Source organism: Heterodontus francisci, chromosome 11 (assembly GCF_036365525.1).
Source record: "Heterodontus francisci isolate sHetFra1 chromosome 11, sHetFra1.hap1, whole genome shotgun sequence".
Lineage (NCBI taxonomy): Eukaryota > Metazoa > Chordata > Chondrichthyes > Heterodontiformes > Heterodontidae > Heterodontus > Heterodontus francisci.
Genome location: NC_090381.1, coordinates 62,465,744 through 62,489,140, shown reverse-complemented (window position 1 = coordinate 62,489,140; position 23,397 = coordinate 62,465,744). Strand labels below are relative to the sequence as shown.

The 23,397-nt window shown below is 43.3% G+C and overlaps 1 protein-coding gene across 1 annotated transcript in view; it reads left to right on the top strand.

The window, feature by feature from the left end:
• Positions 1 to 12,886: 12,886 nt before the first annotated feature.
• LOC137374885 (transient receptor potential cation channel subfamily V member 5-like) overlaps positions 12,887 to 23,397 on the top strand; it is a 177,559-nt gene continuing 167,048 nt past the window's right edge. Inside the window, exon 1 of the mRNA XM_068041462.1 lies at positions 12,887 to 13,114. Within this exon, the coding sequence (XP_067897563.1) occupies positions 12,957 to 13,114 (158 nt within the window). The 5' untranslated portion in view covers positions 12,887 to 12,956. The remainder of the gene's footprint in view (positions 13,115 to 23,397) is intronic.

The window sequence follows — 23,397 nt, the reverse complement described above, 5'->3', positions numbered from 1 at the left end:
GTTTACACAGTTGTTGATTTTTTTTAAAAGCTCTTTTTTGAACTGAGAGCTTTTTTTAAAGAGAACTGCAGCTTGCAATACCAGCAGCTGTCACAGCCAGCCTTTTACACTGTGCTGGACTTCCAGTGATGCAGTCAAGTTCTTCCCGCTCTTTTCAGCCTAGGAGGCCCTGCCCACAAAAAAACCCCAGAAAACTAAAAAATAAACCCGGAAAACTAAAAAAGTAATGGCTGTAGCTATTGCTTTTCATATTTTTGACCCACTGCTAAGTTTGGTGAAAGCTCCGATCTCCTGGCAGATTGCCTGATGTACTCACAAAGGTTCAACACCTCCCGGGATCCTCTCTGTAGTCTAATTCACTGCAGTGGTGTGGGTTCTCCTGCTAACTGCTCTCCTGCCGGATCTTCAGCTGCTCCAGGTAGGCAGCCTGCTGCTCTTTGTTCGCTCTTGGTGTGTTCTTCAGAAAAAAAATCAAACATTACCACGATGTAATATTTGGGGTCTTCAGAAAAAAATATATCCCACTGAAGTAATATTACTTGTCCCTTTGGTCTGTGAACTATTATAAAATTCACAGGATTACAAGTAATATCCAAAGAAAACATGGATTTTATTATAATTTAACTAGAACATATTGTTACGGCCAGGTTGGTGATGGCATGGCTGGTTTCCACTGTTTAGCTCCCAAATTACCACAGCAAGTGTTTTTGTTACTAATGTTTTAACCCCTTGTGTTTTATTTGCCAAATAAACAGACAGTTGACAGGTTTTCTTGTAGCTAAAAAAACTATTTATTTTAAACAAATCCCAAAATGATCGCAACAACACTCACACGTGCATTCACACTCACTCATACTCTCAGTAAAGATAGATGGAAAGGTAAAGGATGAGAGGTGTACAGAGTTCTGGTTGTAAAAGTCCGTTGTTTCAGAATTGACCAGTGGGATCCTCCTCAGAAAGTGAATTTTTAAAGTTGCAGGCCTGTTTGCTTGTTGACTGGTATTCATTGGACTGTCGCAGTCTCCATAGTTCACTATCGATTGAAGATGGGGTGCTGCTGTCTCAGGTCATTTCTCACTGGTAGAAAAGGCATTGTTACAAAGGAACTGTCTTGTCTCTTCTGCAGTTACCTTCCAAGTTGTCTCAGCAGGGTTCAACTGTATTGGCTGAAATTGAACTCTCTCTCTCTCAGCCTTGATGGAATTCATGATGGCTTTTTGTTGCACTGTGTGGCTGAGGAGAGACCAGACTGATGTTGTCTCTAGTCCTGTCCTGAAAAGATTCCCCTTTGTTCCTCACCTTTTAAGGTGAATTTTTATACGGATTGGCTTTGCCCATGTGACTTCAGGTTTCGGTCCTAACTGGGCTGTATAATGGCCTTGATGATGGCCCCATTCTGAGAAGATGAGGGTGGTCCACACTCCATTGCAAGGTTATTCAGAGGCAAGAAGTCTGAGAAAGGTCTTGTCTTGTTGTGTTTGAGTATAACTCACATCCAGGCATGATTATCTGTCACATTTCCATGCAGATGAGGCTTAATTGCTTTTCAGTCTTAGTAGACACGGAAGTAGATTTGAGTGCAAGAGATGCTGAAGGTCATGTGTTTTGTCCTCCTTTGTTCTTTAAAATTGTTCTGATTTTTTATATTTCTTTTGTTTGGTTCTGCATTTTCATCGCTGTACTTCGTGTGACAATATATATACAAACAGTTACTGCACTAGCCACATCTAAACACATCTCACTCTATCAGGGTATACCCACAACTAACTGGTCATGTGTGACACAGCATCACTTCCTCTGGTAATCTTAAGGTGGTCCCTTATTCAGGCTGTCCCACAATACTTTCTTCCTCGGCTGTAAATGAGGAACTAATTCAAGTGCAAGACCAGTAATCTCAAACCCAAAACCCCATTCACCAAAAGTCCCACATTCCTTACTTTCCTTCTGGCACTAGTTATCATGTTGTCCTCTTCGCCAAAATGCAAAAATAAAAAGCACCACAAAATATACTTTCAAAACCAAATTTATAAATTAAATCATGTCATATTACATCTTAAACAAGTCACCCTTGTGCATTCTGTAGTGCCTGTCCTAGTGCTCCTACACAGTGCTTCCCCAACAGTTGCAGCATAGCTGATGGAAGGCTGTTGACTTTCAGTGGAGGCGGCTGCAGATGATCTTGGAGGACGACCTCGAGTAGCTCTGCATCTAGCTTCAGCCTTCACCATCTCGAAATGGGCAGCAGCCTGGGCTGGCTGGCCAATAGGCAACAGCAAGGGCACTGGTGGAGTGTCAGTGGTGGGATCATGAATGCTGTAATCTTGAGAGAGGACAATAGGATTGTGCTCCACAGAACCACTGTCACTCCTCCTGGGGCAGGGCCTAAGCAATCCTAGTAGCGTGTTGGAGGACAGCTTGCTTGACTGCTGTGACACCCTGCAAGTCCCTTTGAACACTGGTATCCACAGCCATGATGGCAACAGTCTGGGTTTGCATGGCAGCAAGCTGACCTTGCATGACAGCAGCCTGAATTTCCATTGCAGCACTCAGACTTTTGGTGGAAGCTGCTTGTGCTGCAATGGAAGCTGAGACATTGGCCAGCAGATTCTGGAACATGGTTGGGTCCACAGGTGTGTTGATGGAGTTGGCCAGCAGTTCCATGCTGGAAAGGGTGATCTCCAAGCTCTGTGCCAAGCCCTGTGCCAAGCTGGTGCTGGACTCCTCCACACTCCTTGATATTGAACACAAGTTCTCAGACAGGCTTCCCAATGCACCAGACATTTCAATGTGTACACCAGTCAACCTTTCTCTGCAGCCTGATCTATTGAAGCCTTCATCTGAGACCTCTGCAGCAGAACTTGTGTGCGATCTCACCCTCTGGTAAGCTAGCATTTGTGCTATCTTTGCCTCCTGCTCAGGCTGAAGCACATTCATACCCAGTGTCTCACCATGTGCAGATTCATCCTCTATGCTTTCCTCTAAGATACACACAGTGTTAATATCTGAGTTGGTGACTGAGAGTGTGCAATCAAGTGACGGGGTGTCTTTATCATCACTATTTTTTTGATCTTCCTCCACTGACTGGCCGGGTTGCAGTTCCTGGGTCTCTGAAAGGAAAAAGTGATAAGAGTACAGTTGTGTTGGAGAGAGGGGAAAGTAAGCAGTGCATGCTTATACCATCTACAGTTTGTAAGTCATAAGAGATTGTGGGAAGAGGGGAAATGGGATGTGAAAACAAGGATTAGATATGAGCATACCATTATCTTCAATGGATATAGTCCCACCACTGGTCATGGTCTCAGCAATGGCCCTTTAAAAAATGGCCAGCACCATCTCCTCCATGGGGTTTAGAACATGCAAGTGCACCTGTCCCCCTCCAGTTAGTTCCTATTGCTTCCAATTGTGCACCATCTTCTCAGGCAAGAGAAAGGGAATGTGTCAGTGAGTGTCATCCAATATGTCTGTTTGTCAATGTGTCATTCATGGTTGAATAGCTGGCAGTGGGCTGAATTTTATGGGTCCTCTAGAGATGGGAACGGAGGCGGGGGAACCCATAAAATTGTGTGGGAAGGTGGGGGGGGGGGGGTGGGGGGCGGGAGGCGTAGATGGAATGCCCAATGTCTTCGAATTTAGTCCGGGGTGGGCAAGTTCGAGGATGGCCTTCCCCCCAGAGGCCAATTGAGGCCCTTATGTGGCCAATTACTGGTATTTTACCAGAGGTGGGGGTGCCTCCACCATGTGAGGAGGCCGCCCAGCAACTCAAGGCAACGTCCGTGTGGGCTTGGAGGGGGGAAGGTGTGCCCCTCCTTTGTGGGCAATCTGTGGCCCACAGAAGGTCCCCAGTGGCAAAGGCCATGCTCAGAACCGACCATTCCTCTCCCTCCCCTCACCCCTCGCTGGGGCAAGCCCACCCCACTTATCTGCAATGCAGGCTCTTCTTCAAGTGACTATTGCAGTTTCAGCAATGGCTTCTGCTTTTGGTGGTGCAGCTGGGACTGCTGAACTGCTGGCCCTCTGATTGGCCTGCAGCTCTTGGAGGCGGGATCGCCATCCTTAAAGGGACGGGGACCTCAGCGCCCGGCAGTTAATTGACCAAGCTCCGTGAAATGCATCCGAGGGGTTCTCCAAAGGGCCAAGGCAGGGTTCCCCTTGCCTTTTGGGCCGGTGTCAGGACCCCACCGGCTGCATAAAATCCAGCCCACTGTGTGCCAGCAGTGAGATGTGGGTGGGAGGCTTGCAGCAGTGCTAATTGTATGGGGGTGAAACATATTAAAGTGAGGTATGAATCCTGATTGATAGAGATTGTTGGTAACTGAGTCATGGCATTCTGGCGAATTGAGAAGAGGCTGAGGCTACTGACCCAGTTGCTAGGAAACGGCATTTGAAGATGCAAACACTGACCTTGACCACTCATGAAAGGTCATCAAACTTCTTGCAACACTGCATCCAGATCCTTGGGGCTTGATCCCTGGCATTAACCTCTGTGACTGTCTGCTCCCACTGCCTCCTGATCTGGAGTGCCTTCTGCCCTCCTGCGGATACAGGACATCTCTCCTCCTTTCCACTGCCTCCACCAAGATCTCCAGTGCAGTGTCAGAAAACCTTGTTTCACACTCTCTTCCATTGTCAGTCATTATTCATTGTTACACAGTACTATTTCGAATGATGTTAGTGTTTCCAGCAGCCGCAATGCCCTTTTAAGAGGTGCAGGGTAATTTTAAGTAATGCTAGCAAGTAACAATATTGGACCCCCATGCCGATGCATGCAGCCAATAAACAGCAGTCCACTGTCTGCATGCAGGAAACATGAAAATGAGTTGGCAGCACCAAGATAGTGCACTGCCTGCATTCATTGAGTGGGCATGGGATAATCATGCATCGTGATCCCCATGTCCGTTTTTGGGGGCCTATCCTTGTCTTCACATGGTACACCTTATATACTTCCCCTCGGTTCCTCACCTTCTTAGATTAGATTAGAGATACAGCACTGAAACAGGCCCTTCGGCCCACCGAGTCTGTGCCGAACATCAACCACCCATTTATACTAATCCTACACTAATTCCGGGTACTGCCTGTGTGGAGTTTGCAAGTTCTCCCTGTGTCTGCGTGGGTTTTCTCCGGGTGCTCCGGTTTCCTCCCACAAGCCAAAAGACTTGCAGGTTAATAGGTAAATTGGCCATTATAAATTGTCACTAGTATAGGTAGGTGGTAGGGAAATATAGGGACAGGTGGGGATATTTGGTAGGAATATGGGATTAGTGTAGGATTAGTATAAATGGGTGTTTGATGTTCGGCACAGACTCGGTGGGCCGAAGGGCCTGTTTCAGTGCTGTATCTCTAATCTAATCTAATCTAATCCCATATTCCTACCAAACATCCCCACCTGTCTCTATATTTCCCTACCACCTACCTACACGAGTGACAATTTATAATGGCCAATTTACCTATCAACCTGCAAGTCTTTTTTGGCTTGTGGGAGGAAACCGGAGCACCCGGAGAAAACCCACGCAGACACAGGGAGAACTTGCAAACTCCACACAGGCAGTACCTGGAATCGAACCCGGGTCCCTGGAGCTGTGAGGCTGCGGTGCTAACCACTGCAATTTCCATTTCTGGGGATAGGCTGTCAAGCAATATCTACTCTTGGCCCACTGATTCCCAGATACCTTGATTACACTTCCTCCCACTTCGCTACCTGTAAGGATTCTATTCCACTCTCCCAGTTTCTCAGTCACCGTCACATCCACTCTGACAAAGCAAACTTCCATACCAGTGCTTCCCCTTCACCATGGTTGACGGGGCCCTTGATTGTGCCCATCCCATTTCCCGCACTAATGCACTCACCCCTTCCTCTTTCTCCCATAACCACAAACAGGTTCCACTTGTCTTCACCTTCCACCCTACCAGCCTCCACATTGAAGGATCATCTTCTGCCATTTCCACCACCTCCAACATGATGCCACCACCAAACATATCTTCCACTCCCGTCCACTTTCATCATTTTGAACAGATCATTCCCTCCGTGGAACCCTGGCCCACTCTTCAGTCCCCCTCAACACCCCCTTCCCATCCCAAGATACCTTCCCATGCAACACAGAGAGACAACACCTGCCCTTTTACCTCCTCCCTTTCCACTGCCCAGGGCCTAAAGACTTCTTACAGGTGAAAGTGATTTACTTGTACTCCTTTCAATTCAGTATACTGTATTCACTGCTCACAATGTGGTCTCCTCTACACAGGGGAGACCAAATGCAGATTGACTGATCATTTTGTGGAATACATCTGTTCAGTGTGCAAGCGTGACCCCAAGCTTCCAGTCGCTGATCATTTTAATTCTCTGCCCATTCCCATTGTGACCTCGCTGTCCTCAGCCTCCTACACTGTTCCAATGATGCTCAAGGAAAGATTGAGGAACAGCACATCATCCTTCAATAAAGGCTTTACAGCCTTCTTTACTCAATATTGAGGTCAATAAAATTAGATCATAACTACTGTTCCCATTTTTTGGACAGCAGCTATTGGTAATGAATCTGCCTTAGTCATTTTTAGTTCCTCCAGACCCATCTTGTTTCTTTACTTGTTCATGACCACCCACTTTTGCTTTGCACCATCATCCCTTTTGTCATTTAATCACTCCTGCCTTCTACCCTATCACAGACCTTGCTCAAAACCCATTGCATCTCAACTGTTTTCCAGTTCTGATGAAAGATCATCGACCTGAAATGTTAACTCTCTTTCTCTCTCCACTGATGCTGCCTGACCTGCTGAGTATTTCCAGCATTTTCTGCTTTTATTTCAGTTTCCCAACATCTGCAGTGTTTTGTGTTTGCAATTAACTTCTAACTGCTTTTGGCGAGGGTAACACAGATCTGCACAAAGGTTCAATGAAAATATGGAGTGGCATAATTAATAGTATAAGTCACTTACTCCATAATTTCCTCTTTTGTGACTAAAAAACTAATAGAGAGAAAATTGATGATGAGAATAAATTGGCAAGAAATAGAAAAACAAACAGTAAGAGCTTCTACGGGTATATAAAAAGGAAGAGAGTAGCTAAAGTAAGTGTGGGACCCTTAGAGGATGAGACTGGGGAATTAATAACAGGGAAATGGCAGATAATTTAAACCAATATTTTGCAGTGGTCTTCTTGGTGGAGGACACTATAAACATCCCAACAATAATAGATCAGCAAGGTGTAAATGGGAGGGAGGAGTTTGTAACAATCTCTATCACGAGGGAAAAGGTGCAGGACAAACTGATGGGACTAAAGACAGACAAGTCACCAGGACCTGATGGCCTGCATCCAAGGGTTTAAAAAGAAGTGGCTGCAGAGATAGTGAAGGCATTGGTCATAATGTACCAAACCTCACTGGATTCCGGTGGGGTACCAGCGGATTGGAAAACCGTTAATGTGATGCCCCTATTCAAGAAAGGAGGAAGACAGAAAGCAGGAAACTATGGACCAGTTAGCTTAACATCATTGTCATTGGGAAAATGCGAGAGTCCATTATTAAGGAAGAAATAGCAGGACATTTAGAAAAACATAATGCAATCAAACAGAGTCAACATGGTTTTATGAAAGGTAAATCATGTTTGACAAATTTGTTAGAGTTCTTTGAGGATATAACAAACAGAGTGGATAAAGGGGAACCAGTAGATGTAGAATATTTGGATTTTCAGAAGGCATTCGATAAGGTGCCACATAAAAGGTTATTACAAAAAATAGGAGCTCAGGGTATTGGGGGTAATGTGTTGGCATGGATTGAGGATTGGCTAACTCACAGAAGGCAGAGAGTCTGGATCAACGGGTCTTTTTCAGGTTGGAAAGCCATAACTAGTGGGGTGCCACAAGGATCGGTCCTAGGGCCTCAACTATTTACTATCTATATTAATGACTTGGAGGAAGGGACAGTGTGTAGAGTATCCAAATTTGCTGACGATACAAAAATAGGTGGGAAGGCATGTTGTGAAGAGGACACAAAGAATCTGCAAAGGGATATAGATAGGTTAAGTGAGTGGGCAAGAACTTGGCAGATGGTGTTCAATGTGGGAAAGTGTGAGGTAATCCACTTTGGTAGGAAGAATAAAAAGGCAGATTATAATTTAGATGAAGAAAGATTTAAAAATACTGCAGTACAGAGGGATCTGGGTGTTCTTGTACATGAAACACAAAAAGTGAGCATGCAGGTGCAGCAGGTAATTAGGAAGGCAAATGGAATTTTGGCCTTTATTGCTAGGGGGTTAGAGTTTAAAAATAGGGAAGTCTTATTACAAATGTACAGGGTGTTGGTGAGGCCACACCTGGAGTACAGCGTACAGTTTTGGTCCCCGTATTTAAGGAAGGATATACTAGCATTGGAGGCAGTTCAGTAAAGGTTCACTAGGCTGATTCCTGGGATGAAGGGGTTGTCTTATCAAGAATGGTTAGACAGGTTAGACCTCTATTCATTGGAGTTTAGAAGAATGAGAGGTGATCTATTGAAACATATAAGATTCTAAGGGGGCTTGATAGGGTAAATGTTGAGAATATGTTTCCACTGGAGGGGGAAATCTCGAATTAGGGGACATAGTTACAGAATAAGGGGGCACACATTTAAAACTGAAATGCGAAGGAATTTCTTCTCTCAGAGAGTGGTGAATCTCTGGAATTCTCTACCTCAGAGAGTTGTGGAGGCCGGGTCACTAATTATATTTAAGGAGGAGGTAGATAGATTTTTGAAATCTCGAGGGTTACAGTTGTCGAGGGTTCTGCGGAGCAGGCCCGAGAGGAGTTGAGGCCTGGGACAGATCAGCCATGATCTTATTGAATGGTGGGGCAGGCTCGAGGGGCTGACTGGCCTACTCCTGCTCCTACTTCTTGTGTTCTTGTGTTCAAGATTCTCTGCGATGCTTGTGTGCCATTACAGTGATGCAAGTCCCCAGAAACATCGGGGTCCATATAATTTTTAGCACTTTGGTAAATTTTCCCCTCCTTTTTCCCTTGTTGATTTTGTATAGCTTATTTTTTCCCCTTGTATCTAGTCCAGTAGTGTCCAACCTGTCTCTAGTGAGAGCTACTTCTGATAAATGAAAAATATTATGAGCTACTTACATATATATTGAAAAATATGGATAGATGCATAGATCTGCAAGAACAGCACAGCTAGTTCCACTTCCCTACCTTTTCCCCATAGCCCTGCAATTTTTTTCCTTTCAGATAATTATTCAAAATTGTTTTGAAAGCCAAATTGAATTTGCCTCCACATCACTCTCAGGATCTCACTTCCAGATCCAAACCACTTACTGCTTAAAGTTTTTCAGCAGACCGTCTTTGGTTCTTTTGCCATTCACCTTTACCTCTGGTTCTCGACCCTTCTGCCAATGGAAACAATTGCTCCCTATCTGCTCTGGCCAAACCCCTGATGGTTTCGAACACCTCTGTCACCTTTCCTTTCAACCTTCTCTTCTCTCAGAACAGCCATAGCTTCTCCAATCTATCCTCATAACTGAAGTCCCTCATCCCCATAACCATTCTTGTAAATCTTCTCTGCATACTCTTGAATGCCTTCCCATCTCTCCTGAAGTGTAGTGCCCAAAATTAGACACAATACTCCAGCTGAGGCCAAACCAGTGTTTTATAAAGGTTTATCATATCCTCCTTGCTTTTGTACTCTATGCCTCTATTTATAAAGCCCAGAATCCCATATGCCTTATTAACCATTTTCTCAACCTGCCCTGCCACCTTCAATGATTTGTGTACATTTACCCCAAGGTCCCTCTGCTCCTGCAGCCCTTTAGAATTGTATCCTTTATTTTATATTGTCTCTCCTTGTTCTTCCTACCAAAATGTATCATTTCACATTTCTCTGCATGAAATTTCTTCTGCCACCAGCTTGTGTATGTCCTCTTGAAGTTTATTTCTATCCTCCTCATAGTCCACAATACTTCCAAACTTGTGTCATCTGCAAATTTTGAAATTTGTGCTCAGTACACCATAGTCTAGATCTTCAATATATATCAAGAAAAACAGTCATCCTAATGCCTATCCCTGAAGAAACCCACTATTTACCTTCCTGCTGTCTGAAAAAGAAGCGATCGCCACTACTCTCTGTTTCCTGTCACTCAGCCAACTTCACATCCATGCTGCTACTGTCCCTTTTATTCCATGGGTTCTAACTTTGCTGACAAACCTGTTATGTGATACTTTTGTCAAACGCCTTTTGGAAGTCCATGTCCACCACATCAACCACATTACCCTTATCAACCCTCTCTGTTCATTGCATTTTAAGTGATATTTGTTTTCCTATTGTTTGAAAGCTCCATTAGATCTAATCCATTAGTACTGCCTTTCGTTGTTTATTCTTGCACATTGTGTGGAGCTAAACAAGCACTAAAATGATTTGCAAAGGTTATGAGATTTTGTGCTGGTTTGTTGCTGCAGCTGCTTGACCTTTGCTTATAGTTTTGGGGGAGTGACAGAGATTTTGTGATCATCAATACAAGGAACAACACTGGCTTGATAAATCAAACATTTTTTATGCAATGCAAGTTCAGATACTGGGCAGACATTCAGCTCCCTTTGCAATTCTCACGACTGCTAAACAGTAGCATTTCCATTTTCCACAACATCTGCCCTTATCATCTTCCTGTATAAGATATTTAAATTCATGTAAAATTATTAACCACTTTCGGTTGCGTGGAACTAAATTGCAGCTGCCTCAATCCTACTGGAATAATTTCATACCGAGGTCAGCAGGTGAGGACAGTAAATCGAACTGGGACACCTTCAACCTCAACCTTGCTGTTCGACTCGCCACTCCGCTCGTCGCTAGATTCACCACTCCACCTCACTGCTTCACCGCTGGACTTGCCGCTGGATTCACTGCTCAATTTTGTTGTGGACTCGCCGTGTTGTGACGTCATGGTGTGGTGACATCAGTGCATAATGACATCAAGATGCACATGCGCAGATTAATGAATGCAAGTGTGGATGATGTGGGCGATCCAATTGCGTTGCGAGCTACTCAAAAGACAGTTGTGAGCTACCGGTAGCTCACGATTGGCGTGTTGGCGAACCCTGATCGAGTATGTATCCATCATAATTCAGATGCCACACTTCACATTATGAACAATTCTGAAAAAAAAACGAAAGCCAGTCATTTCCTACCAAGGACAGAAGCCAGGATTTAGAAGCAGTTGACAATCTACTGAAACAAGCTGTACTGTAACCATATGAAAGGCTGTAAAATATAATGTCTAGTTTCTGTACATCCCTGTCATGAGAGCTTCCCTAATGCTGAGTTTGCTTGCAAAATTCTCAACTGGGCATCACAGGCAACTAGTACATTTAGCGAATGATGAACTTTCCCGTTGATAAAAGTGGCAGATCCCTCAAGTGGAACCTTCAGCGGCATATGTGTCCTATCAATAGCCCCCTGCACCTTGGGAAAGCCAGCTATCTTCTGGAACATGATGACACTCTCTCTTTGCTTCATGGGGAACATGTCGCATTTAATGAAGTTAGATGCTCTGCGGAAGATAGCATCTCTCATCTGTTGAATGCAGGTCCTCACTGCACCTTGGCTGATGTTAGAGAGGTTTCCAAGTGCCCGAGTGGAAGGAACTGCAGCAGTGTAAAATTGAAGGCTGCATCATCTTCATTGCCAAGGACATGCAAGAAGGAGGTCTTCGTGGAGCATCTCACATAGCTGGCCAATTGCTTCCTTGCTGAAGTATAGACTGCACAGCAGAGCTCCTCTGACAGTTCCTCAGATGACATCTGTTCCCTGTACACTCTCTGTAGATGGTAATAATGAGATGGGTTCAGTCTCTGGCCATGGTCCCCCAAGTGATGCACCTGTTTCCTCTGCTCCTCCTCCAGTTCGTAATGAGGAACATTGGAATGTCCTGTGTATAATCCATTACAATGATTTCACCTTCCTCACACATAGAATTGGTGAAAGGGTTTGCCCTCATACACTAACACTGCCCAAGTTGGCAAAATTGGCAAGAATAAACTGACAAAAATGAGATATTTAGGACACAAATACTCAGATCAATTTCCAGACTTAGGTGAGGCTCCACAACTTTAATAGTCCCTTTGTTGGCCTTCCAGACTGAGAGTCATGTGTTGGTCATAAATCATATTATTACCAGGTTACCCATGCCATTACCTTTCAGCCTAACTGGCTGCCTTGTGATCAATAGTATAAACCCATCAAAGTGGCAATCGCCATTGAATACAATGGAAAGCCAAGGGGCGAGAATGAGTTTGTGCCAACAAGCCATGGCACAATAGTGTAACTCACTCACTCCACTATTTCCTAGATCTATTACGTATTAGTAATGGCACACATTGTTAATACATCATTGCTATGGTGCATGTTTGCAATAAATTCGGGCCCAACACTGACTTTCAGATTGTTTGCTGTCTCAGAATTATGCAAATTTTGAAACCATGCTTAGCAATTTGGCAATATTTTTGTAGGACTGTAGGATAACACACTAAGGAATATCAATTCATACCATAGAACACTCAAACGCTCAAAAGTATCTTTTATTTTCAATTCTGTATGACTCCCAATTTTTTTTGTTATTTGTATCGGACTCGTAAAGGAAAGGTAACCGAAATACCCCTCCCTTAATTAAAATGAAAGCATTTTGAACAGTATTTTTCATGCAGGTAGCATCAACTCTGGAGAAAGTGAGTGTGTTAAGAGGAAGTCACAGTGCTCCAGTCTTATCACTCATCCCCAATGTTGTCTTTACCTGCCTGGAGCCGGCAGGCAGAAACCTGACGTCAGGTGCGAGTCTATAATACAGCCTCTGAAAGTCAGTGGTCAGAGGCTGTGTGATGGAGGAGGAGTGACCTGAATGATTATGGCAATGGGACTCTGGATATTTCGGTGTTCCCCGGTTTCATTTGGGATGGCGTTACAGAGAATACGCGACAATGAACATTAAAACAACTGATTAAGATGGCTGCATTCAGAAAAGCGATTGACTGTTTCCTCAACAGATTGAAAAATCCAATTTCACCCACTCAGTCAGCATCCAAGGACAGCACGTCTGACCAAGTTGCACTGGGAGGCCGGCAGAAGAACTTTAATAACGTGTTTGAAGTGAAAAATAGAGGGTAAGTGTAAGGTGAAGTTAAAGAATTTATGAGAAAGAGCATGTTTTCAATAGCTATATAAATGCGTTTAAACCTGGGTGAGGATATCATAATCAGCCGTTTACTAATTTCAGAAATGTAAAATGGCTTGGTCTCTAGTCGTTATGTATTTAATTTATATGTTAATTAAAATTGTTTTTCTGTCTATTTTTCTTTCTCCTGCCATGTGTCTTTTCCCTTTAACTATCATACCAGATACAGAACTCTACAACCTCATTCTCTTAGGCACACAGTGCTGAATAGGTAACAACTGAGTGCAGATATTCCTGTTAGAGTGTGTGTTGCATGGACAATTTTATTGAAATTATGCCGTAATTGAAATATCTTGTGTATAAGGATTGGGAAGCATGTCTAGTCATGTATCTTTGAGGATCTGATTGCTTTACCATTAACTCCTAAAGCTACCTTGGCTAAAAGTTGGCATATTAGGATCAGAAATCTGATAAGCTGCAGAGATTTTAAAAAAACAGCAATTTGGATTTCTTTGGGGGAAAAGTGCATTTACTCTTCATGCAGCAAACAAAAGCAGAAACCTTTGTACAATTTGGTGTATGTCACACCTTTGTTCTTGCTTTTTAAGGAACAATTTATGTATCTTCATTACTTTTAGTTCTTTCAGAAAATACTGGACCAGTTTATTCACCTGTAATTTTATAATTATACAGCAACAAATAATGAGGTATTTACAAAAGGTACTTCCATTTCTGAGGAAATTTGTGAACAAATTTACTGTGGTTTTTGCACTGACCATTTAAAATGACAATTAGACATTATTTTATGCAGTGGGAAGGATCCCTTCACTAAGTCATTCCGTGGGATCCCCCATCCGCAAATTAAATGCTAGGCAGATGATCTGTTCTTAGGCCTCTAAATATATTGTTCAGTAATTAGCTGCTATGTGGTACACAAAGATAACCTGGTCACTACTCTCCAGCTTTCTCTCTCCAGTGGTTCCTCATGTGCATGACTTCCATTGTTTAGTCTGTGTAGGAGATATCTCTATTTATCTCTACACTGTACTTCTCCTAATGGATGGGAATTCACCAGGTGAAGAATTGCAGAAGCATTTATATCTCCATTTCCTATGGTGCAACACTTGGTATCTTATTGCATTTTATCAGTGGGCCACCTGCTTGGCTCAGGACTTTTCACCTAAATGTTATATAATAGAATTGAATGAGAAGTTGTTTGGTATATTGGAAATTGTGTGCTTGGATCATAGATATCTGGACTTACCTTCAGCCTAAAGGTTTTGGTAGCATTATCATACACTTAATAACTTCTGTTGGCAGCATTTGTATTTCAAATCTTTATACATTGTGTGATATAAATTAAATGTTCCACTGCCAGGTGCAATTTTAAGAAGTTCTTTCCTTGTACTACAAAGAAACAACAAATACAAAATACAGATTGTTTTGCAAATTAATTATAATACACTGGCTGAATGGAAAGTTTAATTTATTGAATTATATTTGCTGTCTTACAGTCTTCTGAAGAGTCAGTCATGCAGCTATGGATCTGCAGTGTGGTACAAAATGTATAAGGAACTTAAAATGAAAAATTGCCAAAGTATGTATCGGGAGATAAAGATGTTTGCACATTATACTCTATATTTATTTTGGCTACATTGAATGGTGGTTTTGAGATAATATCATCATGTGACCACAACAGAAAGTGCATGAAACCCATTAGGGAGCCCAAAAACACAACCAATGCCAAACTCTCAGTTTGGCTTCTTCGGCTAAATTACATCAATCCCAGATAATGATAAAGATTGCTATTACATGCCTGAGCGTATTTTAGTCTGAGGAATGAAACCTTCTCCGGTAGGTGCTTTCACACCCCTTTTTCCGGAGACCAGCTGTATAATGATATCAGCAAGCCGAGGAACTGAGCCATATTCTGGGAAGCCAAATGAGCAAAATCCATAATGTGAGAGGTATTTTCACCCGTGAGGCACTGAACACTTATTTTTATTCACTCAGTTTTGCATTACATTTGAATAAATTTGCATTGGATATTAATGCCCATGGGTATGTGCATCACCATGCCAACATCTTTAACATGCACAGATCCAGGGTGCAGTGACCGAATATATGAGCACAAAAAATCTATCTGAATAGACAAACAGTATAACTCTGGTCTGAGTAATTAGTGGGGAGCACATTGTTTCAAATGCATGGTTTTGAAAACCCAAGCACCTGTGCCATTAGGTTTTAGAGGAAATGTTTAATTTTATTGCATCTGACCTTAATTCACCTGAATAGGTTATCACACTTTGACTGGGTTTTAAAATGTTGATCTTGGAATCTTGATTGCTTTTCAGCAAATATGTTATTCAATAAACATTACTTTGATGTGATATGTGATCCCATCTTTCTCGGGAGGGTATGACAATACAGCTGATCTTGCTGCTGGAAAATATTGGCCCATCTTCCACCAGCCTTATAGCATGTTTGTGAACCCTAAATTTAGGAACTGATTTTGCACAAAACATCACTATAGAACCATAGAAAAATTACGGCACAGAAGGGGGCCATTCAGCCCATCATGTCTGCGCCAGCTGAAAAAACTAGCCGCCCAATCTAATCCCAACTTCCAGCACCTGGTCCATAGCCTTGCAGGTTACAGTACTTCAGGTGCATGTCTAGGTACCTTTTAAAAGAATTGAAGGTTTCTGCCTCCACCACCATCCCTGGCAGTGAATTCCAGACACCCACCACCCTCTGGGTGAAAAGGTTATTCCTCACGTTTCCTCTAATCCTTCTACCAGTCACCTTAAATCTGTGCCCCCTGGTAATTGACCTCTCCGCTAGAGGAAACAGGTCCTTCCTGTCTGCTTTATCTAGGCCCCTCATAGTTTTGTACACCTCAATTAAGTCACCCCATGACTCAGCCAGGTAAATTGTGTCATTCTTCAGTGGCTGTTGCACAGTTATACTATACCACAAAAAAGATGATCCATCTCAGTTAAGGGAAATCTGGCATTATCCAGCTCTTGCCTCTTAAGCAAGAAGAGGTAACAGGGTATGCTAGCATAATGGTTATGTTACTGGACTAATAATACAGAGACATGAGTTTAATTCCCACTATGGTAGCTGGGGAATTTAAATTCAATTAAATAAAATCTGGATAAAAGCTACTTATTGGTAATGATGACCATGAAACTACAAAATCATTATAAAAATCCATCTAGTTCACTAACATCCTTTAAGGATGGAAATCTACCATCCTTAAACAATCTGGCCTCTATGTGACTTCAGATCCACAGCAATGTGGCTGCCCTCTGAAATGGCCTAGTAAGCCACTTAGCTGTATTCAAGAAGGGGGCTCACCACCACCTTCTCAAGGGGAAATGGGGATAGGCAGGAAATGCTGTCCTTACGAAAGGCACATCTGTGAATGAATTAAAAAAAGAGCCATGACTCATGCTGACCATTTAGTCTGTAGCATAACAGTCTCAAAGAGAAGTCTGCAGCTCAGACTGAAGGGAAGGGAAAAAGAACATCTGAAAAGAAATTGCAAGCAAATATAAACAGAATGGCACTCCAGTTATGATTGTTCTAAGCAGAAAATTACATGGATTAAATGACATTATTTTCATATTTAAGTTTAGCAAGGATGGCTAAGAGGTGAGTTTCTGCTGGAGATCTCCTAATTGTCCACTATAACATTGGCAGAAGAGCTGTGGAAACCCTGGAAAAAGGGCATAAGTGGCATTTATGCTAATGTCAAAAATTATACTGCACAATCAGGAGACCTCCCCATGTAAATTCACTCCTATATTTCCTGCCCTGTATGGTTTCCCGATTTCCCCAGTTATCAAACATTCCTTGTGTTTGACCAATGCTGCAGTAATGACTTTCATTAAACCAGGGCTGTGAGACAGTGCCATGCTATTTGGATGGGATGTGATGTTCTGCACTGTAATAGGGTAAATTCTTGTGTCACCTCTTTCATTGGTTGGGAGTCATGCAGAGTGAGCCTCTTGAGCATCTGATGGAAGTGATCCAAGGCCCAACCAATTTTCACGGCAGGGCCTCATTTTCATTGCATTTGGATCAGATTACTGATCAGAAGGGGGATCAATACCTGATGGCTGCACAGAAGAGCCCAGCAATCCAGTTAAATTGGGGAGGGATTGAGAGCTAGACATGGGGGTTCGGGGGTGGGGGAGGGGGGAATAATTTTTTTTCCTCCTGGCCCCAGAAAAATTTACAAACTGTTTTGCTCCTTTTTATGTGTTGCTTATAGTGGCCCCTTTATGGATCACTGATTAGGCTGCTCAATGTCAAGTAGCAGTGGCCCATTGGTACTTCAAATTGTATAGCGGTCCTATTGATTTCATAGAATGCGCTAATAAGGCTCCTGCCTATTTTCAGTGGGAAGTTTGGATGCCCATTTCAAGGCCCCAACTAAATTGCTCAAAATGAAGCAATCAGTAGTCTGTGAAATTTTCAGTGCCTTTTATGGTGGTATCCTGGCCTCACTGAAACATTTACATCAGTCTAGTGAACTGTTGGACGGGATAAGTAACTTTCTCAGATGATGGAGACACTTATATTTGATTTATTGGCATGCTTATTCAGGAGCCCCTCAGGAAAGAATGCTATTGTGTTTTTCATCTTCATCAGTGATCTGGTGGATATCATCAAAAGTGATATGTTTGCTGATACCATCCCATCTAAACAGCAACTGAAGCACTTTAATGAGATACAGTGAGGGAAGAGAAACAATTGATTCGTCAACTTCAGTATAGCAAAGACCAAAACAATAATTAGGTCAAGAGATATGGACAGCCATATCTAAGTAGCAAAGTAGAGCTGTTCAGCTACAACACTCAACATTTATGTTGATAGTTATGTGAATTACACCTGGGCAAAGAAAGATGGCTGTGTTTGGGAAAACTAATAGATGACTTAGAATCTTCAAGAAACCTTAGATTTTCATTTTTCTACAAAGCCAACATCAGTTAAGCAATGGAAAAATGTAATCTTATTTTCCAGACTGTGGAGTAAAGCTAACTCTTCTTCCAGGACTTAGTACAGTTCAAAGCTAAGCAGGTTAGATCAATGTGGTCAACTCAACCTAGAACCCATCCTCTGTAATATCAGAGCAATATAGTTGGATGGGCAAATCAGTAACACTTAGAAGGAAGCAGTGAAAAATATCTGAAGTTTCTCAGAGGAAAGTCCTCACATTGCAACGAGTGACACAATATATTACCACAGCTGCAGAATGCAGTTATACAGCATTGATCCTGCCTATTTGTATGAGGGATATGTAGTATAATTGTGATTTATGTTAAACTGATTCACCCTTGGATTGCTTATCAGAAGTGGCTTGAGACTAATGCAAGGATAGCCTTGTAGCATTACAGGTTTACACTGGCTGTGATGTAGAAACGTAGAATCATATAGCACAGAGGTGATCCAACCCATCATACCTGTATTGTATGTTTGAAAGAGCTATCCAATTAGTCCCACTCCTCTGCTCTTTCCCCATAGCCCAACAAATCTTTCCTCTTCAAATATATATCTGACACTTCAATGAAATAACTTCAATCAGTGGATTGCCAGTATTAGGAAGTCAGTGAGTGGAACTTTATGCCTATGTACTTAAATATTCTTTGCCTAAGTAGAGAATTATGCAAGTGAATGATATAGCTTGGTGCTAGCTCACAAAGTAGATACTGGTCTCAAAATGATACCTGCAGTATAGCTGCAGAATTAGATTTTGTATTTGGCAATCCATTAGTAATTTGGTTTAGTTTAGTTTAGAGATACAGCCCTGAAACAGGCCCTTCGGCCCACCGAGTCTGTGCCGACCATCAACCACCCATTTATACTAATCCTACACTAATCCCATATTCCTACCACATCCCCACCTGTTCCTATATTTCCCTACCACCTACCTATACTAGGGGCAATTTATAATGGCCAATTTACCTACCAACCTGCAAGGCTTGTGGGAGGAAACCGGAGCACCCGGAGAAAACCCACGCAGACACAGGGAGAACTTGCAAACTCCACACAAACAGTACCCAGAATTGAACCCGGGTCGCTGGAGCTGTGAGGCTGCGGTGCTAACCACTGCGCCACTGTGCCACCAAATATTAATAACTTTGAAATGGATGAGCATTTGAGAAAGGTGATTCTTGTCTTGTTAGAATTGACAGAAAGGCAGATAGACTTGCATTTATATTACACCTTTCACAACCTCAGGATGTCTCATAGTGCTTTACAGCCAATAAAGTACTTTTTGAACTGTAATCATTTGATGTTTTAATAGGCTAAGACTAAAAATAACAATATGAGTATGAAAGACTATAGTGGTGCGAACTTGAAGGTTACAAGAAAAATTCTATGAAAAATTAAGTGAGAAGCTGACCTAAAAGTAAAACTACACAAGAGAAATGGAATTTCTTCAAGAGCACTTTCAAGGATAAGAAAAAGTATATCATTCTGGATAAAAATGGAAAAATATCAAGACTTAGAGCGTAGTAGTTGAACAAGGGGGTCAGAATATCTTGTATATGAAGCTGAATTAATTTGAAAGATATTAAAGGAAACAAAAATAACTAGAATGAGTTTTGGAAAAAGTAAAAGAACAATGGAAAAGTAAGAACTTGTATTTTTATACTGAATCAAAGCTCCATGTGGGAGATACCTGGCCAGCTCTATGCATAATGGAATTAGGTTTTAATTTTATTGGCCCATCTCATGCTGGTCCCAGATTTTAAGAGGACTAACTTTGCAAGAATAACTGAAGATTTGGCAAAAGTTGACTGGGCAACCCTACTAGGTAGGCAAACCAGTACTGAAAATAAAGGGCTTATATTTTAAAATACATTTTCAAACAGAATGAAGTCATGTATGTCTCAGTGGTTAAAAGCATGGAACATAGCAAAAAAAAACCATTATGGTCGATAAGAAATGTGCAGAGGCAAATCAGACTGAAACAGAAGTTTTTCTACACACTTACTTAAGGAATTTAACTCACAGGAGAACAGGGACAAGTATTACATACAATTGAGGGAGACTAAGACATCCATAAAAGTAGCCAAGAAATTTCTGGTAAAGAAAATTGTGTGCAATTGTGGCAGTAATAGAAAAAGCTTTTTCAACTGTATGCTATCTTTAATAGATTAGGAAAGCTCAAAATTGATAGGGCTTCAGGTCTGGATAATATCTATCCCTAAGGTGATTAAGGAGATGGGACAGATGCTTTATGAGCTCCTTGCCTGTATCGTCAATAATTCACTAGGGTCAAGGATAATTCTTTTTGACTGGAAACTAGCTTGTGCAATTTCTGTTTTCAAAAAGGGGACAAATCAGAGCCAAGGAACCTTTTACCTGTCAGCCTGATATCATTCTTCGGAAGATATGAGAAAGTTTATAAGAGATGTCCTTTATGATCACTGGGAAAGGGCTGGGGCCATTAGAAATACACAGCATGTCTGTGGAAAAATAGCACAGGGTGTACAAATTTTCTGGGTATTTTGAGTAAGTCAGTTGGGTAGTGGGTAAGGGAAATCCAGTACACATTGTCAATCTGGTTTTGCAGAGAGCCTTTGATAAGGAAACTCACACTAGATTACTTCACAACGTAGAATCCTGTGGTATCAGTGGCAATTAGATAAACTGGATTAGGGATTAACTCCAATCCTGCAGCCAAGACGTTGTTAATGGATATGGTTCAGCCTAGAGGCATATTACCAGCGCTGTCCCCTCGGGGTCAGTCTTAGGCCTGCTACTGTTCATTGTCTTTGTTAATGACGTGAGGTGCGGTCAGTAAATTTGCAGATGGCACCAAAATCTGTGCAAAGGTAAGACATTAGAAGAGTGTAATCAAATGCAAACATATTTTGATGTGCTGGAGGAATGGGCCACACAATGGTAAATGTCATTTAACATAGTTAAATATAGCGTCATGCATGTTTGTAGTGCCAACACAGAATACGCATATGTGGTTAAATTAATGCGGCCGTCAAAGGTGGGTATGGAGAATCACATCGGAACTGTCCGCCAAGAAATCTGGCATCCTGACATTGGTTCTGGATTTTGTCAGTGGCGGGAAAGTACCATGGCGTCATTGCTGCCCCAACATGATGGGAAGCTATTTTAAATTGCTGAAATGCAATTTAAATGCATTTAAATGTAATTAATTCCAATTTAATGATTGGTTTGTGTTTTTATGAACAGATGGCGGCACTTGCAGGCCTTCAGGTTTACGAGCATTAAAACCTGGCGGCATCGAGGTGAGAGGCCACATTGCCCTGATACGGAGGCACCCTTGAGCATTGCTGCATAGGGGAAGAGGGAGGTTTGGGGGGCCATTGTGGGACTGTGTTGCTGTGTGCTCTGCAAGGGGATCTGGGTTCATGGGGGCTCTGCAAGGGGGTCGGGGTCTTGGCTTTGCAAGGGAGGCCGGGGTCCCAGGGGTTCTACAAGTGGGTTAAGTGTGGGTTTGTTGGGGGTGGGGTGCAGTATAGGGTTGACAAATTGCTGTGTGATGTGTTTGGTTGCTCACACTGTCTGAACAGATGGTGGGCCATCATCAAGGTTTGGCTCTGAGGTCCATCAGCGACTCTGCCAAGAGAACTGTCAGAACCTCAGTTGCCAAGGCAGGGTTGCCTCTGCATCGACAGTGCCCTGCAACCCCACAGGTCACCTCGCATGTGTCTCAGACAGCTGTATTTCTGGACCCCCGTGGCACAATGTGGTGCCTCCGATGAGGGAGGGCCAACAGGCTGCTGCACCTGTCAATGAGGCTCCATGACAAGAGCAACAGCAGCTGGCCATGCCAAGAAGGGCCCACCGATGCCAGAGTGTACTGGACATGGATCAGCAACCTCTAAATCTCCGAGCGTCACTGTCAGCAAAGACTATGGCTCTCCAGGGAGGCTGTCACCAACTTATGCACCCTGCTGCATGACGGGTTGTCACCTCTGGGATTTAGGGGTCATCCTATGCCAGTGGCCCTGAAGCTCACTGTTGCACTAAACTTCTACGCATCTGGATCTTTCCAGGGATATACCGGGGACATGTGTGGGGTCTCCCAGGCTTGAATGCACCACTGCATCAAAGAGGTGATCAATGCCCTATTCGTGAGGGCCGGCGACTATGTGCACTACCGGACCAACCTTGACAGTCAAGCCAAGAGGGCCATCAGATTCAGGGCCATCGCTGGATCCCTGAAACGGCATCTGGGCTGGAAGCAGGTTGCTGATCAGACTGCCCCTTGGCCTGTGATGACTTTGGCAGGCATCCTGTGGCTGCTTGAGGCATCGAAGGCCTTGGCTGCCAGAGGGTGTCCTGGACTGGTGCAGGGCTCTTCTTAGGCATCGCGGCTGCTGGGGCTGGGCTCACTGGCGGAGGAGTTAGGAGCTGGGGTTCACACTCGGCGCCCTGCGGGGAGATCCCAGATGTGGATGGCAGCCTCCTCTCCTCCCTTTCAAGCCTCACTTGAACCTCCCTGTTCACCAGAGATGGACCACTAGCAGGAGTAGTCTCCAAGCTCTTGTTCGTTTTTTCACCTTGCCACTGCTGCGTTGAGCTTATGGCCAAGGTAATGATGTGCAGGTCTCCATGAGGATCGCCAACCTCTCAATCGAGGAAGTCATGAACTCACACAGCTGAAACATGGCAGCACTCATGGCATGAATGGACTTCTCCATCGTCTGCTCATGGCTGTGCATTCCCTCTGGCATCTCCACCAGATGTTGCCTTTCCCCTCTCTGCAACTCTAGAATGTCCTGTGCTGTCGACACCAGTGGTTCATCATCAGCCTGGGGCTCAGCATGGGCCTGGCCACCCCAGTTCTCCAACTGTCGAAGGCCTTGGCTGTCTCAGCCTAAGCCAGCTGCTCGGGCATGTGTGTGCTCTCACCAGGCTGTACACTGATTCTAATGCTGAGCAGGTACCCACTGAGGTGAAAGTATCTGTGCTGGTGGAGGGTGCAGGAGAGTCATGGGATGGTGCATCCTCTGAGTGGTCCTCCTCCTCAGAGGTTGAAGGCTGTCCACCTGTGGCGGCAGTCTCTTGTACATGCCAAACTGCATGAGAGAACACAAACATGTGGGTTAGGCTGTGCAGATTGCTTAATGCCAACTATGTGTAATGTGAGTTTCCAACATTACTGAGTATGCCAATAGTAGCCATCCTCACTCGCTTGCACAGGGACTGCAGTCTCCCCATCCAAAATAGCGTGGCGGCCCTGGGTGCACAAGTTCGAAGGCCTCT